The following is a 21,226-nucleotide window of genomic DNA, read 5'->3' as shown; positions in this document are numbered from 1 at the left end:
CAAGCATGAGCATCAATAGGCATCAATAGATAGGCTCAATTTACGAGCAGCCGAACACTCCCGTCATCACTCTCACAAGCAGAGGGTGGTGGGGACTTGCGCTTCCCATGCCCGCATTGGCCTCATCGCGACAGCTTCTCCATTCCCAGATTCCACCGCACACGCTCGCACTGGCCTCCTCTACCGCCTGTGCCTCCGTCGTTTTGCCCGTACCGATGAGGAGGGTGGGACTCGCGCAGCTCTTCATGTCTTCAACGAGGCTGTTGTCGTCAAGGTCACCAAGGAGGAGGGTTGCATGGTGGAACGGGCGGTAGCGTGGGGTTATGGTGCCGGTGACAGGAAAAAAGAGAGATGGGAGTAAAAAAGAGAAAAAATAAGAGTAATGTGACAAGACAATCTTTATGAGACCGAGGGAGTACTATATGCCCTTGTCTTGTAAAAATTGTCATTCTCATTTTCTAAAAAGACAAAAAGCCTGTTCGGCTGTTCTACTTTCGGATGATTTTGGATGATTTCGGATGATTCAATAATGTTCTGTGAGAGAGAACAAGCTGAAAGGAGCTGGAAGTAGCCGATGAAATATATACTGTATAAGAAAATATTGATATTATGGTATATAATTAATATCATTAGATAAATTATTTTAATATATTTTATAACAGATTTATTTTAAGATATAAATATTATTAATATTTTTTGAAGTCTAGTCAAACTTTTTAAAATTTGATTAGCACGGGTTCTTTTAGACCCAAAGGAGTACTTTTTTTCCTGATAGAGATATTCCGGACCGATGTGAGACATGTCTCCTACAACTTCGACACCGACAACATAATTGGCTCGTGGAATAATCTCCGGTCTGTTCGGTTGGCTGGTTCGTATCGTTGCTGGTTCGTGAAGAAGTACTGCTGGCTGGTTTGTTGTGAGAGAAAAATACTGTTCCGGCTGAAAATTTACGATCATATACGATAAGCACCAACCAACCGAACATGCTGCTATATGTTGAAATCAAATTTGTTTTTTTAATTATCGCGCTTGCAGAATAGAATGCATCGTGTGGACATGATTCCTCCATAGGTTATCTTTGACAGCTGACTAGGTAGCGCGTCCAATCAGACTTGTATGCATCTTTATCTGGACATGAATAGTCTATCTATATAATGCCGTGCTTCGCACGATTCTTGCAAACTGTGAATACTGTTGGAATTTAGAAAATGTATCTTTTTTTATCATAGAATCCCAAAAATTATTACAAAAGCAATGAAATCACAATATTTATAGGTCCAAACATCCCATGAAAGTATATGCCCCAACAAGCCTCCATCACTCCTAGGGACGGGTCTAGGATTTTACAAAAGGGTATACCACATCAAGATTTTAAGATAGAACTCGATAAACTCTATTTAGCAATTCAGCAAATAATTATAAAATTTGCTTCCACAATTCATTATATAAGTAACAAAAAACATAATAAATCATAAAAGAATCTCGCAACACTACTTGTCTATGGGGGGCAATTCTAGACCAAATGGCTATCAAGGTCTTGTGTGAAAATTGATGGATTCATTAGGAACTATTAACACTATATATCTATATAAATTAATTTTCTATTGAAAATTTTAAAATTTGTCAGGGTCGGCAAACCCCGGCGGCATGCTGCAGCTTCGCAGCCTATGATTACATCACTATCTACTTCCTCCGTTCCAAATTATAAGTCGCTTTGACTTTTTTGATACATAGAATTTGCTATGTATCTAGAGATACGTTATATATAGATGCATAGCAAAATAAATGTATCATAAAAGTCAAAACAACTTATAATTTAGAACGGCGGAAGTAGCAAGCATGTCGAGCCTGCTAGGCTAGATGTGTTGATATTTGGACTGCGATACAGTATCCACGAATAGCCTCAGAGTTGATCATTTCAGTGTTTATGGATTTAAACTTCGCACAATAACCTTTGGACTAAAGACTTATAAACAGAACATAACATTGTACATAGCTACTAATTTTCATTCCAAGTCAAGAATGGACAGTCTGCTTGTTTCTTCTGGAAAGATAGATGGTCATCTCAGATTCTGGAGCAACATTTTCCTCAATTGAGTTCTTTTGCAAAAAAAAAAAAAAAAAAAAAAAAAAAAAAAAAAAAAAAAAATCATTCTATTTCAGTCAGCAAAGACTTTAACCAGGAGATTACCACTGATCTGCTAAACCTACCACTATCCCAAGTGACCTTTGATCAAATGCTCAGTCTGCAACAGGTAATGTTGGAAACATCCTGGAAGATTCCAATGATGTTTGGGCTTATACTAGAGGTACAACAAGATTCAAATCTGCAGCAGCATACAGGAGACTCATTGGACATCATGAAGTTGATCCAGCTTTCAAGTGGCTCTGGAAATCCTTTTGTCAGCCAAAGCACGAGGTCTTTTGCTGGTTGCTGCTTAAAAATAGATTAAGTACAAGAAACATCTTCAGAAGGAAGAATATGGCTCTGGAATTTTACACCTGCGAGATCTACTCGTTGATGGTTGAAGAAACCGTCGAGCATCTTTTCTGGCACTGCCCCTTTGCTCAGCAATGCTGGGGTATCTTAAACCTGAATACAGTGCAGAATGGAAGCACCTTCGAGAATCATATACATTTTGGCTTCTATGTTCACGTTTCGCCGTCGTGTTTAGACCTCTATTGTGTATGAATATATGGTCATGTCTTTATGTGACAAAAGTGTTTGATTTCTTTATAGCCTCAAATTTTATAAATTTTATTTTGTTTTGTGACATACAAGGGGACATCCCTTGGTGTATGCTTTTCGCGGACGATGTAGTGCTAGTTGATGAAAGCCGGACAGGAGTGAATCAGAAACTGGAGTTATGGCGGGAGACTTTGGAATCCAAAGGTTTTAGACTTAGTAGAACTAAAACTGAGTATATGAGATGTGACTTCGGCACTACTACTCGGGAGGAGGAAGATGTTAGTTTGGAAGGTCAAGTAGTGCCTAGGATGGATACCTTTCGATATTTAGGATCAATGCTACAGAGGGACGGAGATATTGATGAAGATGTTAGCCATAGAATCAAAGCAGGGTGGATGAAGTGGCGGCAAGCGTCTGGTGTCCTATGTGACAAAAGGGTACCACAGAAGCTAAAAGGCAAGTTTTATAGGACGGCGATTAGACCTGTTATGTTGTATGGTGCAGAATGTTGGCCTACGAAAAGACGACATATTCAACAGCTAAGTGTCGCGGAAATGCGTATGTTGCGTTGGATTTGCGGGCATACAAGAAGGGATCGAGTTCGGAACGATGATATACGTGAGAGATTAGGGGTAGCGCCAATTGAAGAAAAGCTTGTCCAACACCGGTTGAGATGGTTTGGACATTTGCAACGGAGACCTCCAGATGCACCGGTGCGTAGTGGAATCCTAAGTCAGGATAGTAACGTGAAGAGAGGCAGAGGAAGACCGAAGTTGACTTGGGTAGAGGCAATAAAAGGAGACTTGAAAGGATGGAATATACCCAAAGACTTAGCCTTAGATAGGAATGCTTGGAAGACAGCTATTCACGTGCCTGAACCTTGATTGTTTCTGTTGGGTTTCAACTCTAGCCTACCCAACTTGTTTGGGACTTAAAGGCTTTGTTGTTGTTGTTATTGTTGTATTTTACCGTAGCGTTAGCATAAGCAATATACTATTACTAGCATTAGTACATAAAGTAGGAGAATTTACCTTTGTCGAACAGTTCATCGGCAATAACAAATAGGGATAGAAACGGATTGGATTCGCATGGAATCGGATCTGAATATCATTTTGTATCACACTTTAATTAAAGTTTGAATACAGATTCGGATATTTTTTAATACAAATACAAAACAGGTGTTTCGGATTTGGATCTCTATTTGGATATTATCAAGTTAGCTCAGAATGTATATTGTTAAATTTAACATACATGAATAAAAATTTACTACTAAGTACATCGTTAACCAAAGTGAATAAATAAAGTACACTTATAATAATCTCCAATAGCGAAGTAAACTAAATTATAATGGATAATATTGAATAAAATAATAGATCAAGTGAAGACATTCAAATAAAAATGGTAGAAAACAAAAAACAAATAGGCATTTTACTTTATCAATAGTATTGGAATTACAAAATTATCAGAGATTAAAGCCTTGTGTATATAGCATAAACAAGCATAGCACATTAAAATAATATAGTTATCAATAAATATTTAATAAATATTTCAATTAAGCAATCAATATTATATTTATATAGTTATTTATCATGAAATTACAAATTTATATAAATAAATTACATCAATAAATAAATAAACTAAAGTATTAAAATAATTTAAAAGGACAAAAATATTAGGATTAAAATAAATAATAATAATAAAATTAATTTAATCTTTATGTATTATTAATCATTTTAAATTAATCCTAAAAGTTATTAATAGATATAGTATTAAATGAGTTCAATGCATTATTAGTAATAATAAAATTAAATAATTGGTCACTCACTACGGAGTGAAAACTTTTAAGTAGGTTCATGATATCTTGTTTTCTTTGTGGATACGGATATTGCCGAATACGGATCTGGATTCGGATAGAGAAAAACACTGAAAACGAATTCGGATATATCCATTTAGTATCCATATTAGAAACGGATACAAATACGGATATCCATATTACAAGTTTTAGCGGATACAGATATCAGATAATTTGGATATCTATTTTTTCATTTTCCATCCCTAATAACAAAGAGGATAACTTTACACTAAAACTGGCCCAAAATAAAATGAAACACGTTACATCCGCATATTGGCGCTACCAGCACCTTAGCTTAGCTTGACTATCAGCGAAGACCCCGAGTCCGTCAAACTGACTACTAGGCCATGTTTAGTTCACCCAGAATCCAAACTTTAACACTATACAAAAAGAAGATTCTTCATCACATCAAATTTACGGTACAAGCATGGAGTACTAAATGTTAACGAAATCAAAAACTAATTGCACAGTTTAATTGTACTTTACGAGACGAACATTTTAAGCCTAATTAGTCAACAATTGGATAATTATTATCAAATACAACCAAAACGCTGCTGGTGCTGCAGTGATTTCACCGGCGCCAATTCGTCCCAACTAAACACGGCCCTAGTTACCGCCACCTTTCAGCTTTCGTCCCGTCACTCAGCGCCGTCGTTGTTGTTTGAGCTGGACAAGATTGTTGCGGCGTGTCCAGATATTCCAGGCTGATGTGCGACATGTCTGGTGCGGTTTCGATGCTGCCAAACATTAGCTAGTGGAATGGTCTACCGGCGCTGGATTTTCGTTCCCAACAACCGCGCGTTGAGTTCAAAAACTTTTCATAAAAAGTGCTACAGTAGCTATCACATCGAATCTTATGATACATGTATGGAGCATTAAATATAGACGAAAAAAAACTAATTGCACAGTTTGGTTGGAAATCGCGAGACGAACGTTTTGAGCCTAATTAATCCATGATTGCCAAATAAAAACAAAAATGCTACAGTAGTCAAATTCCAACTTTCCCCCAAACTAAACACGGGCCAAATCTGATTTGGTTCCCTGGGATGATCGGTCTTCCAGAACGTATCGTGTGGCACTGTTCGCTCATGGGTTATCTATATCTAATGTTAAAATGTCAAAATTGTATTCTATTATTTTTCACCCGAACTATAAAGAGTTTTAGCCCGAATTTGTAACTCGTACGGGTTGGAACGACTAGTCATGACTAGTACAAACAAGTTATCCTGAGATCAAAATGAGGTTGTGAGGGCGAAGGATCTTCTCTCGATTAATCTGGTGCATGAAAGTAGAGGGTACATTGACGATGCTCACCTGTGTCATACTCTCTCTATCTCTTTTTAAGTGTTGTTATTATGGAATGCGTGTTGGTTATTTTTTTTTAAGTTTGACTAGGTTTGTAGAAAATATTAGCAATATTTGTATCCCCAAATAAGTTTATTATAAAAATATATTTAATAATCTATTTAATGATACTAATTATGTACTATAAATATTTTTTTACATATTTGGTCAAAGCTAAGTAAGTTTAATTTCTCAGGAAGTGAGAACAACGATTAAAAAGAGACAGAGCGAGTACATGGCTCCTCAACCTATCTAAGAGCATTTATATCAATATTTCTTACTTATTTATAAATAACATTGATGTTTGTTTGTGGTATATACCAAGTGAATTATTTTAAAATCATGTATTTTAAAATAATTCACTTGGTATATACCACAAAAAAATCATGTATGAAATACATAACAATGTGATTATAACAAATCATTATCGTTTTATGGTTCGGTCTACTGATTTTTTTTGATTTAATTATCAGTTTCTCATTGTTATCAATGGCTATCCGACAACATTATATTTTTCAGAACGGTATGTTCTAATTAATTTTCGATTTCTGGGTAAAAACGAGAAATCAAAAGTCGGTAGAAAGTTTTCCCAACGGGATAGAAGGTTTTTTCAACCATTCCTGGCCATTTTCGTTCCTACTGGTCCATCAACACTGAATAATATAGATTACTTATAATAAAAAACGATGCTTATTCATGCACTTTGATTGTATAGTCGGTTAAGTACTACTCCCTCCATTTCAAATTATAACTCATTCCAAGAATCTTGGAGAGTCGAAGCATCTCAAGTTTGACCAAAATTATAGAAAAATTTACAAAGATTTATAACATTAAATAGGTATACTATGAAAATATAATTAATGAAGAATCTAATGATACTTAGTTAGTATCATAAATATTATTATTTTATTATATAAATTTGGTCAAACTTGAAATCATTTGACTCTCCAAGATTCTTGGAATAACTTATAATTTGGGATGAAGGGAGCAGTAAACTAGTGAATATTCGATTTGGGGAGAAATTTTATGCAAACGCTGTGCTTCTCATGATTTTGCTGATGGTGACAGTAGGCACTTCAATCAAAGCACGAAAGGAGGGAAAACTCGAGGAATATCTGTACGCGCGGGGCTTCCGAGGGTTCAGATGAACTTGGGCCCAGTAGATGAGCTGCTCGCTGAATTCGGCCCGCACGGACGCGACGGCCCATGAGCACAACACCTCGTCTCCTTCCTCCTCCCGAAACGCGCTGCCGTCCGCGTGCCACCGTCACGCGGCTGCCGCATCAGGGCCTATGGCCTAGGGGTTAGGGGTTTTGGGGAAGGGCTACACTCACGAGGCACAGGCCTGGGAGTGTGAGAAATGGTGGAACGAGATGCCTCACCCTGGCACTTGGTTACGTGTTAAGTAGCACGGGGAAAAGTCCCTGGCGGTGGCTTGTACAAGGGGCAAGATACAACAAGATAATTCACATGTGATCTCTATCTCCTACCGGTTTGTTCTACAATCTAGGAGAGGCCTCATAGATACACCGGCCCCCCAAGTATACACCAAACCTAGACACAAGTCATATCGTCTAACACTCCCCCTCAATCTTAGCCACTAACAAGGTTAAGATTGACTCTAAATTGTCTCAATTTTGCAGCCGTGATCGCCTTGGTAAAACCATCAGCTAGTTGATCGCCAGTATTGATGAATCGTATATCCAATAACTTTTGTGCTACCCGTTCTCTGACGAAGTGAAAATCAATTTCTATATGCTTCATTCTAGCATGGAAGACCAGATTAGCTGATAGATATTTTGCACCCAAATTATCACACCATAACTGAGCAGCAGATGGATGATGAATACCAAGTTCTGTCAACAGCTTCTGTACCCACATCATCTCAGCTGTGGCGTTGGCTAGTGCTTTATATTCAGCCTCAGTACTAGACCGAGAGACTGTAGCTTGTTTTCGAGCCGTCCAAGAGACTAAGTTGTCCCCAAGAAATACAACAAAGCCTCCAGTGGACCTCCGGTCATCAATGCACCCTGCCCAATTTGCATCTGAAAACGCACTGACCATCATAGATTTAGACTTCTTAATTTTTAGCCCAAAACTGATAGTCCCATGAACATATATATCTCAGGATCCTTTTCACGGTGCTCCAATGAACTGTAGTTGGTGCATGAAGGAACTGACACACCTTATTTACGGCAAATGATATATCCGGCCGAGTTAGAGTCAAATATTGTAATGCTCCAACCAGGTTTCTGTAGCGTGTAGAGTCCTCTGATCCGAGTCTATTTCCACCGGTCAGACTGAGTTTCTCAGAAGTAGACAGAGGAGTATCAACAGCCTTTGCCTTGTCCATCTTTGAACGAGCGAGAACATCAGCTGCATATCTTCCTTGAGATAGCACCAACCCGTCTGAAGTCTTCTTAACTTCGATCCCTAGGAAGTAATATAAATCCCCCTAGTCCTTCAGTGCAAAATCTCTCTGTAGATCTTTGAGTAATGCTTCTGTTGCCTCTTATGAGGAGCTAGCAACAATAATATCATCTACATACACAAGCACAAAGATGTTGTACTTCCCACGGCTGTAGTAGAAGAGGGAGGTGTCGGCCTTTAATGGAACAAAGCCAAGTGCCTCCCACCTCTTACACAATCTTGCATACCACGCCCGTGGTGCCTGTTTCAACCCATACAACGCCTTATCTAACTTGCAAACATAATTGGGATGTATCCTGTCTGCATAGCCTGGTGGTTGTTGCATGTAAACCTCTTCCTCTAGAATCCCATGAAGGAATGCATTTTGGACATCAAGTTGACGAAGAGACCACCCTCTTGATACCGCAATTGACAGAATCAACCGTATCGTTGCAGCCTTAACCACGGGGCTGAACGTATCTTCATAGTCTATACCATAACATTGTTTAAAACCCTTTGCAACCTGACGTGCCTTGTACCGATCAACAGTGCCGTCAGCTTTGCGCTTTACCTTGTAAACCCATTTACAACCTATGATATTCTTCCCTTTGGGAGGAGGAACAAGATGCCATGTCTTGTTTCGTAATAAGGCTTGATGCTCACTGTTCATAGCTGCAACCCAATTCTCATCTGCAAGAGCTTCATCAAGTGTCGTTGGTTCTTCTGTAGAGGAATTAGTATGCATACACCAACGTACCGTACCATCCATGTACGATTTCGGCTTGGGGATGCCATGTTGAAGACATGTTGTAGGACGCTGCACACCTGTGTCCACCGGAGCACCAACCGTAGTGGATCCCGGTGACAAAATCTCCAACTGCGGCGCTGTCACTGGCGCTGTTGCTGGTCCCCCGTCGCTGGGATCACTCTGCGGCGCGGGAGATGGTGTGGCTAAGAGCGGCGAAGCAGCGGTCAACGCAGAAGATCTCGGTGTGACCTACGAAAATCCGGAGCCCGTGGGCGACACGGGCACCCCCGGTGGTGGCAGACCTACCGATCCCGAGGCCGATCCGCCTGCACTAGCAGAGCCTGATGCCACCGCGTCAGGTGGATCCATCTCGAGCCGAGTGCTGTCTCCGGAGGGGTGGCACATGAAATAACGCTCCCCTGCCGGCGTTTCTTGATGATTTCTGACCGCGTTTGTTCCTAGATCAAGCACAGTAGCACCAGAACTTGGTAACGCATTAGTAGAGGTAGGAGACGCTAACTGTTGATCATGAAAATTTGCATCCCCAAAGGTAACATAAGAATTTTTTAAGACATCAGGAAGAAGGGCGAGTTCGGAGTGAAGACGTGCACCAGCATTGGGGTGAAGCGTGGCAAAGGGAAAGACATGTTCATCAAACATGACGTCACGGGAAACATAGATCCGCCCTTCTTTAGGATCAAGGCATTTAAAACCTTTATGCAAGTTACTATAGCCAAGAAAGACGCATTGTTTTGATCGAAACTAAAGTTTCTTCGAATTGTAGGGTCTCAAATTCGGCCAAACAGCACATCCAAAAGTACGAAGAAAACCATAATCAGGTTGTTTAACAAACAGGCGCTCAAAGGGGGTTGCATCATTAATCACTTTGGACGGGAGCCGGTTTATGAGAAACACAACGGTAGAAAATGCTTCATCCCAAAATTTTAGAGGTAGAGACGAATGAGCGAGAAGTGTAAGCCCCATTTCAACAATATGTCGTTGCTTACGTTCTGCTGATCCATTTTGTTGATGAGCATGAGGGCAGGAAACATGAAGCGCAATGCCTACGCGTTGAAAGAACGAATTCAGAGATTGATATTCTCCCCCCAATCTGTTTGGATGGCATGAATTTTGTGACCAAATTGTCGCTCAACAAGATTTTGGAAATCACAGAAACACTGAAAAACTTCTGATTTAAGACGCAATAGGTAGAGCCAAACAAATTTGCTATGATCATCAATAAAACTCACATAATAATTATGACGACCAATGGAAGTTGGGGTAGGCCCCCATACATCAGAGAAAATGAGGTCCATAGGACTAGTTGACACACTAGTTGACCTAGGGTAAGGCAATTGGTGACTCTTGCCTTGTTGACATGCATCGCACACCATATCTTTATTCGAATCATGGAAAAAAGGAAGCTTATGGCGGCTTAGGACCTGCTGGACTACACGAGTGGAAGCATGACCTAGCCTATAGTGCCACAAGGAAGCAGACGACTTGATGACACCGAGCGCTTGTTTATTTGGAGATGACCGCAACGGATAAAGCCCCCCTTCACATCTGCCTCTGTGGAGGGTTTTCCTCGTCACCTGTTCCTTGATAGAAAAATGGTCAGGATGAAATTCAAGAAAGACATTATTGTCTCATGTGAGACGATTAATGGAACAAAGACTCTTATGTGCTTGTGGAACATGCAGAATGTTTTTCAAGTGGAGATTAGGGGAATGCAAATAACTATGACCAACATTAGCAATCTCCATACCTATCCCGTTTGCAGCTTGAACCTGTTCCCCGCCGTGAAACTTGTCATGGACGGTCAGCTTGTCCAGTTCCCCGGTGATGTGATCGGTATCACCGGTGTCCATGTACCAATTCGTATCAACGCCATACGAACAGGTGGCTGCGGTAGCGCTCTTTTGTGGTGGTCCTGAAAATGAAGTGTTGAACCTCTTGAAGCAGCATACGACGTAGTGTCCTTCTTTGCCATAGAGTTGGCAGAAGATGCTAGCCTGGAAATGGCCGCCACCATGACCGCCCTTCTGGCCACGGCCAAAACCGCCGCGGCCACCGTGACCTCCACCGCGCGTGTTGTTGTTGGAGTGGTTGCCGCAACCACACCTTGGCGACCATGTTGGTGGAGGATTGCTATCCCCCGCCATGAATCTCCATGCGTTGTTCGAAGGAGATGAGCTAGGTATAGAGCTTATTCACGAAGATGGGCTCAACACGCGCCGCCACTGCAGACACAACCGAGTCGAATTCAAGATCCTACCCGGTTAGGATATAGGAGACAAGCTCTTCATCTTCCAGTTTACGCCCAGCCGATGCCATCTCATCTACCAATGATTTCATGTTAGTGAAATACTCACTCATGGAGGACGCGCCCTTTGACGCAGTAGCGAGCGCCATCCTTGTGCTGATGACGTGAGCTCTGGACTAGGACGCATGAAGCACCTCGATGGCGGACCATGCCGTCGATGCCGTAGTCACCGCCGTGACTTGAGATCCAATCTCCCGAGAGAGGGATGTGAGCAAGTAGTTGAGAACTTGTTGATCCTTGGCCACCAATTTTTCGAACTCAGGGTTTACAACGGGTGGCTCATCCTCCATCTTGTCGTCCTTCGGTGGCAGGAACTGCTCCAGCGGGTGCACTGCCGGGTCGATGAAGTTCACCATCTGGGCACCCTTCAGCGCGGAGATGACCTGTGCCTTCCACATGGCGTGGTTGTTCCTTGTCATCTTCTCGGTGACGGGAAGGAAACCGAGAGGAGAGATACTAGCAAACTCTGCAGAGGAGGATGGGAGCGCCATTCTTCAAATCCTCTAGGAATGATGCTCTGATTACCATGTGAGAAATGGTGGAACGAGATGCCTCACCCTGGCACTCGGTTACGTGTTAAGTAGCACGGGGAAAAGCCCCCCGGCGGTGGCTTGTACAAGGGGCGAGATACAACAAGATAATTCACATGTGATCTCTATCTTCTACCGGTTTGTTCTACAATTAGGAGAGGCCTCATAGATACACCGGCCCCCAAGTATACACCGAACCTAGACACAAGTCATATCGTCTAACAGGAGGTCGTTGGGTGGCCTGTGGTTGGCTGTGGACGTAGTTTGTGGTTTGGGCGACTAGGTGGCAGGGCGCCGCTGGGCGCGGGAGCATCAATATGGCGTCTCCGCCTCTCCGACGAAGCCAGGTGAGCGGGGCCACTTCTAAGGCGGTCGAAGATGCCGGAGATAAGGAGTACGGCGGCCCACGGGTGAGCACGACATTACAGAAGCGATGTGGCTGGGAGCAGGCGAGCAGCTGTGCAGGCACGTCATGAGGAATACAATGCCATCGCGCATTGTGGGATTTCCTTTGTTGCACTGCACGGGTTGCATAACCGCCCCAGCCAACGGCGGTGCGTTGTTGTATGCTGATGTTGGATTGAAGTTTCCAGCACAGCAGCAAGACGCCGCACCTGAATTTCCAAAGGTATGCGAAGTATCTCATTTCTTTTGTACTTCATGGAGTGGTTGGGGTTGGGGGCAATTGAAGTTTGGTGTTTGCCTGTTTGGATAAGGGGTGCAAGCTAGGCTCCAAGCCTCCAAGCCGAGTCTAGTTACAGTTAGATTAGCAGTGTGCTACTGTGGTTACATATATTCAGTCTGATCTGCAGATTATTTGTGCTAATCCTTGTATGAAATTGTCACCTAGTACTGCAGTCACACAAGAGAAGCTCGTCAACGCAGTCGAGAGACACTTGGTCAAATCATTGATGCTTTACTAAAATTAGAAATTCAAATATTAGTTAAAACCAAATGTTAGGGAGCCAAAATGGTTGAGTATGAACAAAGAAACAAGCATGCTCAAACAACATACTGTCCATCAAAGCAATATGTGACACTTCACGAAAATAACTAATTAATGCTTTACCAAATCCATTTTTCAAATGTTCAAAAATCAAATCTTGGTATGAACTGGTAGCCTTGTACTACACACAAGTTATCTGTCCAGCACATATAGCTTTATTTCTAGCAGGATAGTTCATCAATGTGAGCATGCTACTCATGCCTGATTTGCCATCTTTACGCCAGTTACATTCAAATATAACCTAAGCTAATTACACAAGATCCATAGAAACATGGCTTGATCTCATTTAGTTGTTGTGACATATGACTTTCTGATTGCATGCAAGTTAATGGCTACTTCTCTCATGCTCATTCTTTCTCTTGGTAATCGAAACGTGCAAGCCAGGGCAACTTGAACAAGGGATAGCACACATCGATAGGCCTTGTTTTCTATTGCCACTATTGCTTTATTAGAGCCCTTGCATTCTTCCTGGAGATAAGCATCAATGATATGTATAGCACCTGATCTGGAAAATTTCTCTCTACAAAGTTGGCAATGCTGAGTTCAACTTCAAACATAGAATCAATTGGTCTTTTGCCTGTAATCATCTCCAGAAGTACTATTCCAAAATTATTAAACATCGCCACAGGTTGATGCATGAACACTTTGAGCATACTCTACAAAAATATAGAGAAAAATCAGTTATTTTGTGCATAACATATTGCTTTATATACATATAGGAGAAGATGATGACATTTGTTGGGACATGCCATATTCATATAGGCCAAGTCCCCTAGAAGAGGCCCAACTAGCACCATTAGAGTGGCATGTAAAACCCACCCCCACCGAGCGGTCGCTTGTAAATTTACGCTTGCCTATATAATGCCAAGAACAAGTGGGCAAGGGGGGGCTCTCTCCTCTCCCACTCATTTTTCGCAAACCCTAGCCGTCGCCTCACTCTTCCCTCTCACAAGTTGGTGCCTTCGTCGCAAGGCCTTCTCCGTGGAGCCTCCACACTAAACCATCGTTGCAGAGCCTTCTCCATGGAGCCTCCATCATGGAACCTTCTCTGCAAAGCCCTTATACAGAACAATCATCGGGCCTTCGTCCGAGGCCTTCGTCCGAGGCCTTCATTCCGGGCCTTCGTTCAAGGCCTTCGTTCCTAACCTTCATCCGGGACCTTCGTCGGGAGACCTTCTCCCGCTGGCCTTCGTTCGGGACCTTCATCTATGACCTTCGTCGGGAGACCTTCTCCCGCCGACCTTCGTCCAGGACCTTCATCTAGGACCGTCGGGAGACCTTCGATCTCCCACCGGCCTTCGTCCGGGACCTTTGTCCAAGGCCTTCGTTCCTGACCTTCATCCGGAACCTTCGTCGGGAGACCTTCTCCCGTTGGCCTTCGTCCGGGACCTTCGTCCAGGACCTTCATCGGGAGACTTTCTCCTGCCAGCCTTCGTCCAGGACCTTCATCTAGGATAGTCGGGAGACCTTCTCCCGCCAGCCTTCGTCCAGGACCTTCGTCGGGAGACCTTCTCCCGTCAGCCTTCTCCGGGAGACCTTCCCCCGCCGGTCTTCTCTAGGGCCTTAGTCCGCGACCTTCGTCCAGGACCTTCATTGGGAGACCTTCTCCTGCCAGCCTTCGTCGAGAGACCTTCTCCGGCCGGGCCTTCGTCGTGGACCTTCTCCGACCGGCCTTCACCGAGTAACCTTCTCCAGCTAGCATTCACCAAGGAGCCTTCTACTCAACATTCTTGATTTATACCAGGAGCAGTATACCCTATAGTTCCCGTCATGGTAAGTGAACTACTACAACCAGAGTGTCCAATTGCTATTGATCTGGAATCAACAAGGAGATTTGCAATGCCAAAGTCTCCCAAATAAGCATTCATATGTCATCATCGAGAAGGATATTCGTCGGTTTCTAATCACAGTGGACAATAGGCGTTCCACAATCATGGTGCAAATAGGCCAATGCATCAGCTATGTCAACACATATGCTAATTCTTTGAGCTAAGCCTATAAATTTTGGAGTTGTGCCCACCACGTCTTTGATGCAACCATGTATCCATATTTCCATTGGGCATGAACTCATAAACTAGGGATTTGAAATCATTACCACTGTTGTCTATTATTGAACATGCAGTTAGTACAGGAACAAGATTCCGATGCCGAATGGTTCTCAAAGCCTCACATTCTGAAACAAAACTTTTGTCTGCAAATAAATCTGATCTCAAGGTCAAAAACCTTAATAGCAACTTCAATTTTAGCTTGAGTTGACTTCCCTTTGTATACAGAGCCATAGCTTCCTCTTCCAATTAGGTTGGACTTTGAAAAGCTCCATGTAGCTTGCTTTACCTAATCTCTAGGGAATTTCTTGCCAAAAGAAAGAAAAATTACATATTGCTTTCTTGGCGTCTTCTTCTTGTGGATTATAATGTAAATGAGCATTATGAGTGAGATGAAGCCAAATGTTGGTACCAGTATTTTGACCATATAGTTTACGATTTCCTTTTCTCTTCTATAAACTGAGCCTAGCTCAGCTCGTTAAGTTCTTTGTGGTGGAACCTGCCCACCCGGGTTCAAGTCCTCGACTTGGCACGGGTGTTCACATTTTCCCTCTAGGATTAAACGGCGTTGTGCTTTCAGTGGTAGGCGACGTTCCCGTCGACAGCGAGGCATCTATGGTGACTTCGTCAATCTCGAGATGTGCCGGCACAGGTGCTCATAGGGACGTGGTTTGTGTATATGTGTTCATAGGGGGTGAGTGTGCGTGCGCGTTGAGCGTCTGCATCTGTACTTGTGTAATTCGCAAAAAAAAACATGGCATGATGAAGACATGCAAATTCATAGCCCCTCCACACAATCCTATATTGCCATCAAGTGAAACAGCTGTAGCATTTATCGAACACACCATTTGCTGGTAATATAGGTCATTTTGTTAGAGATCATTAGACAAGCTGGAAGGGGACCTGACAATAATATAGGTCTAGTTTTGTTAGAGATCATTAGACAAGCTGGAAGGGGACCTGACAAATTGTTGTGGGAAAGATTGAGTATGCTCAAGGTCTTTAGATTACTGAAAGTAATTGGAATATTTCCTGTAAGAGTATTACATCCAACCGAATGATATATATCTGTTCTAATTGGCCCATAATTTTAGGGAATTTCCCCACCAAATTTGTTTGATGAAAGATTTAGAGTGGTGAGTTGTCCCAAGTTACCAAGCTCAATAGGTATGCCCCCTTGGAAATTGTTATAGCTAAGGTGCAACTCCATCAATGATTTAAGGTTTCCCAAGTTAGATGGTACAAACCCAATGAACTTATTTTCAGCAAGAAAAAAATATGTCAACCTTGTAAGACAGCCAATGGAAGGTGGAATTATCCCAATGAAGCTGTTCGATCGGAGATTCAAACGTTCTAGTTTTGTCATATTCCCGACCCATTCTTTAATTGTACCGGTAAGATTGTTGTGATCTAGAGATAGATGAACCAAGGCACTAAGTTTTCCAATACTCGGGGGAACTATTCCTGATAGGTTGTTTCCAGACATTAACAACCGTGTAAGACTGATGGAGAGGTTTCCAATAGAATTTGGTATGGTTCCCTCTAGGTTATTATGAGACAATGAAAGAGCTGTTAGAGAACTACAATTTCCCATGGCATGCAGGAATTCCCAGCCTTCATTGTCTGTTGCTTGAAGCATGTTTTTTTCAAGGTTAAGATAAGAGAGCATTTTGAAGTTGCCCAAAGAGTTTGGGATTTGGCCAGTGAAATAATTGATTGATAGGTCTATCGCTCCTAGAGCTGCAGGTTTTCCTAGGGAAGTTGGAATGGGACCCTCGAAGCATCGCCAATGTTAGATGGTAATGTGTTGCCTAGCATATTGGATGCCAAGGATAATCCCTGAAGAGAAGATACATTAGATAGATCTTGTGGGAATCTACCTGATAAGTTGTTTATGCTTAGGTCTAAGAACTCTATGTTTGCCATCTGCCAAACCAAAGGAATTTCACCCGATAGGTTATTTTGGTTGAGGTACAACTCCAATATATTTGGCATTTGCATAACCTCTTGAGGAATGCTTCCAGTGAGTTGATTTTGTGTAAAACTGAGTTTTTGTAGATTGGTGATGTTTCCAAGGGCTGCTGGGATTCCCCCAATGAGATAATTACTGTCAAGGATGACATGCTTTAGATTGGTAAGAAAACCTATTCTGGGAGGAATAACACCAGTGAGGTGGTTTTCAAAGAGATACAAATAGGCTAGGTTGGAACAATTTGTGAGTGCGTCAGGAATGGGGCCGTGGGGCCGTCAAAGCTATTATTGGATAGATCAAGCTTATGAAGGAAGGCCAGATTTCCAATAGAGGAAGATATATTGACAGCTAAGTTTTTGCCGGAGAGGTTGAGTTGCGTAACACGTAATGGCCGCCGCATCGAGGTGCAGTTCACACCATACCACTGACAGAAGTGGGTATCAGGGTTCCAATTGTTCAAGGCTCCATTGCGATCGAGGATGCTGTTCTTGAACTCGAGCAATGAGTGAAAATCTTTGCTGTTCTCATGAACTGTGGAGCAATGGACGTTGCCGACTCCATAACACAGCAGTAATAGAGGCAACACCACAACCATGGCGAGTTTCGCCGGCGGTTTGGAATGACGCATGATGCACTTAATTGACACCTGCAATGATTAATAAAGCATAAACTTGGCGCTATTACTAAAGAACCCACGCTGCGTTTATGCTGTAAATCAGAGCTACGAACGATCCCCTTTTTCAGAAAGGGAAGGCAGGTGCCCCCTATATCGAGAAACCTGACACAATTACAGCGAGTAACAAGCTAAAACGGATAATTAAGTACGAACACCACTGAGCAGTAGTGAGAGAGTAGGGTACCTCTGCTCCGCCGGCAGTCCTTTTGATCTGCTTTCTTATGCTTGCTAGCGGGAGTTTGAAGCTTTAAGTTGGATGCTCAGCTGGTAGATGAGACCCCCAGGGGGTTTAAAAACAGTTTACAGCACCATTACATCCACACACGACGCCATATCTTAGCTTGACCGCCATCGCAGCGAGGACCCTGAGTCCATCAAACTCGTCAGTTACCGCTACTTTTCAGCTTCCATCACGTCGCGCAGCTGCGCCGTCGTTGTTTGAGGTGGACAGGATTGTTGTGGCGTGTCCAGTCTCGAATCCCAGAGTATTTTTCAGCAGGAAACGGACAGAGATATTCCAGGCTGATGTGCGACCTGTCTGGTGCGGTTTCGATGCTGGCAAAAATTAGCTCGTGGAATGGTCTACGGTGCCGGATTTTCCTGTTGAAATCAAATTTGTTTTTTTTATGATCGCGCTTCCAGAATATATATGGTGTCGACATGATTCATCCATAGGTTATTTTGATAGCTGACAGGGTAGCGGGTCAAGCCAACTTAGGAGTACTAGTCTATCTGATACACTGCCGTGCTTGGCACGATTCTTGCAAACTGCGAGTACCGTTGGAATTGGAAAAATATCTAGTGAAACAACTAGATTTATTTATGAACGGTAAAATAGTTTTAACTATACATTTATTAAAAGAATAAAAAATTTACTAATTTGAGCACGAGATAAATATGAGATGTTCCTCCAAGGAGACAAATATACAATCTTTAGGGTTTAGTTTTCCCCAGATTTGAAATTTCAAGTTCAAACTATGCACAATCAAAAATCATTGAGGTGGTTGGCTTTGGGAATTATTGAATAATAGTCAGCACTTTCATTAACGTAGCTTAACATATGGTGCTTTTTGGGACGGAACCATTCCTGTTGTGTGTTTGGCTTTAGAGGTTGGCACCATCCTTATTCTGTGTTTGATTTGAGGATATCAAAATATTTACGGTTCATTTGATAGCGGGATCTGTTCATCATCCTCTTTTTCGTTCTTCCCCCTAACTGTAGCTCACCACCGTGAGTATCGCTCTCTCGCCGGCTATCCCCTCTATGGCCAAGCTCGCCAGCACCCGCAGCTCACCCCCACAAGTGTTGCTCCGTCGTAAGCCCACCGGCCACGCTTGCCCCCCCCCCCCCCACCCCCCACCCCCACCCAGTTGAGCCGGGAAAGCGCCACCATTGCAGCTTGCCCTGTGTGCGCCGTGTAGCCACCGACTCTTGCTCTTCATAGACGCGTCCGCCAACGTCGCCAATGTAGCTCGCTTCGCATGCACCGCTGCTAGCTCACCTTCTGTGCGCTGCTCTGCTGCCTCACTCACGCTCAGCTGTCACACATGGACAAGAAGGGGGACTCACCGGTCCCCTTGATTCAGAGGGATGGGGCAACCTCGTTTTCATGGAATAATATTCCTAGATTATGGTGATCGTGTCCTCACGAGTCCCCCGAAAAACACTCAAAAATAGGATCGACCCATCCCATCCCATTCCAAATGCATGTTAATTGTTTATATGGGCTGAAAAATTATTAAAACGGATACCATGAATTAAAAAAATCAGTGGGAATAGTCCTGGTGGTGTAGCCATAGACCCATGCGCATGCACCTAACCCGTGAGAGCTATTTTTTTCTCCAATACTCATGAATTTATACAACATTCTCATATGTTAGGTTATGTTTGATGCGTGTGCACACTACTAGAGAACAGACTTTAGAACGATGTCCCAATTTGACATTAGCCTCGGCATTTTTTGCCCCCGGACTAAAGGTCCCTGCCCAACGGTCGTCCGCGGGGCAGGGATCTTTAGTCCCGGCTGGTATTACCAACCGGGACTACCTTTAGTCCCGGTTGGTAATACCAGCCGGGACTAAAGCTTTTAGTCCCGGTTTGGGTGATGCCCCGGGAATAAAGATTAATCTTTAGTCCCGGTTTGGCCCCCTAACCGGGACTAATTATCCCGGCCTATAATCCAGCTCATTTCTTCCTCCCCGAGCCCGAGCCATTCCATTCAAACTCACTGCCTCTGTTCTTCAGCTTGCTGTTGTTCTTGCTCTCTCCCCCTCCATTGGTGTTGCTCTTCGATTTTGGAGGTAACAAACTTAATCCTCTTATGTTTTATCAGTAGCTTATCTCATTTTGCGATGTAGATGCATGTGTAACTTTATATGTTGGACTTTATTATGATTTTATATGTCATTTTTAGCTCAAAATCACATGATGATTTGCATATATGTTTGGATAAACAAAAGTTAAATTAGTTCATCAAAATCACGCCTCGCTCGTCCTCGCTGGAGCACGCGCCATCCTCGTCTCCGGCGGCTTACGTGATCTTAGAATTAATTTTTCCATGAAATGAAAAACTTAGAAAATTATAGAAAATCCGTACTAGTTGAACTTGCGGACCGTGTTCAGCTCGGCGAGCGTGTTCTCTGCCGAGCGGTAACGGACGTCAAGGAGGAGCTTTGATTCTACGAGGGAGAGCGGCAACGGTCGTGGAAGACCGTGTTCCCTTTCTTGTAGAATCGGAGCTCTTCCTTGGCCAAGTACGGTGCCGTCCGGTGAAGAAATGCTCGCCGAGATGATCACGTAAGCAAGGTCAACTAGTACGGATGGTTATTTATTAAAACATGTTTTTGAGCAATAATTTGATGGATATTTGATAACTTCAGACCTACAAATGTCATCTACAAATGTTACTATCCTCGGCAACCTAAACGCCTGCGAGCTCGCCGATATCGAGCAGGTCACTTAGAATTATTTTTTCCATGAAATGAAATACTTAGAAATCATGCCTTTTATTTTTTAGAATTAAATTTTCCATGAAATGAAAAACTTAGAAAATAGTTAGAAAATTATAGAAAATTCGTACTAGTTGAACTTGCGGACCGTGTTCATCTCGGCGAGCATGTTCTCTGCCAAGCGGTAACGGACATCAAGGAGGAGCTTTGATTCTACGAGGGAGAGCGGCAACGGTCGTGGAAGACCGTGTTCCCTTTCTCGTAGAATCGGAGCTCTTCCTTGGCCAAGTACGGTGCCGTCCGGTGGAGAAATGCTCGCCGAGATGATCACGTAAGCAAGGTCAACTAGTATGGATGGTTATTTATTGAAACATGTTTTTGAGCAATAATTTGATGGATATTTGATAACTTCAGACCTACAAATGTCATCTACAAATGTTACTATCCTCGGCAACCTAAACGCCAGCGAGCTCGCCGATATCGAGCAGGTCACTTAGAATTATTTTTTCCATAAAATGAACTACTTAGAAATCATGCCTTTTATTTTTTAGAATTAAATTTTCCATGAAATGAAAAACTTAGAAAATAGTTAGAAAATTATAGAAAATCCGTACTAGTTGAACTTGCGGACCGTGTTTATTTCGCCGAGCATGTTCTCTGCCGAGCGGTAACGGACG

The 21,226-nt window shown here is 42.8% G+C and overlaps 1 protein-coding gene and 3 pseudogenes across 1 annotated transcript; all 4 read right to left on the bottom strand.

Moving 5' to 3' along the window:
- Nucleotides 1-11,270: 11,270 nt before the first annotated feature.
- Nucleotides 11,271-11,364, bottom strand: LOC136478853 (small nucleolar RNA Z247; annotated as a pseudogene).
- A 123-nt stretch (nt 11,365-11,487) lies between these two features.
- Nucleotides 11,488-11,862, bottom strand: LOC136470301 (histone-lysine N-methyltransferase set9-like). Its single transcript, XM_066468190.1, has one exon. The coding sequence runs from the start codon at nt 11,860-11,862 to the stop codon at nt 11,488-11,490; it is 375 nt and encodes a 124-aa protein (XP_066324287.1).
- A 1,707-nt stretch (nt 11,863-13,569) lies between these two features.
- Nucleotides 13,570-15,379, bottom strand: LOC136477700 (putative receptor-like protein kinase At3g47110; annotated as a pseudogene).
- LOC136477699 (LRR receptor-like serine/threonine-protein kinase EFR) lies at nt 14,989-17,962 on the bottom strand (annotated as a pseudogene).
- Nucleotides 17,963-21,226: the final 3,264 nt, after the last annotated feature.

Source organism: Miscanthus floridulus, chromosome 8 (genome assembly GCF_019320115.1).
Source record: "Miscanthus floridulus cultivar M001 chromosome 8, ASM1932011v1, whole genome shotgun sequence".
In the NCBI taxonomy this organism is placed as follows: Eukaryota; Viridiplantae; Streptophyta; class Magnoliopsida; order Poales; family Poaceae; genus Miscanthus; species Miscanthus floridulus.
This window is presented reverse-complemented; position numbering and strand designations above follow the sequence as displayed.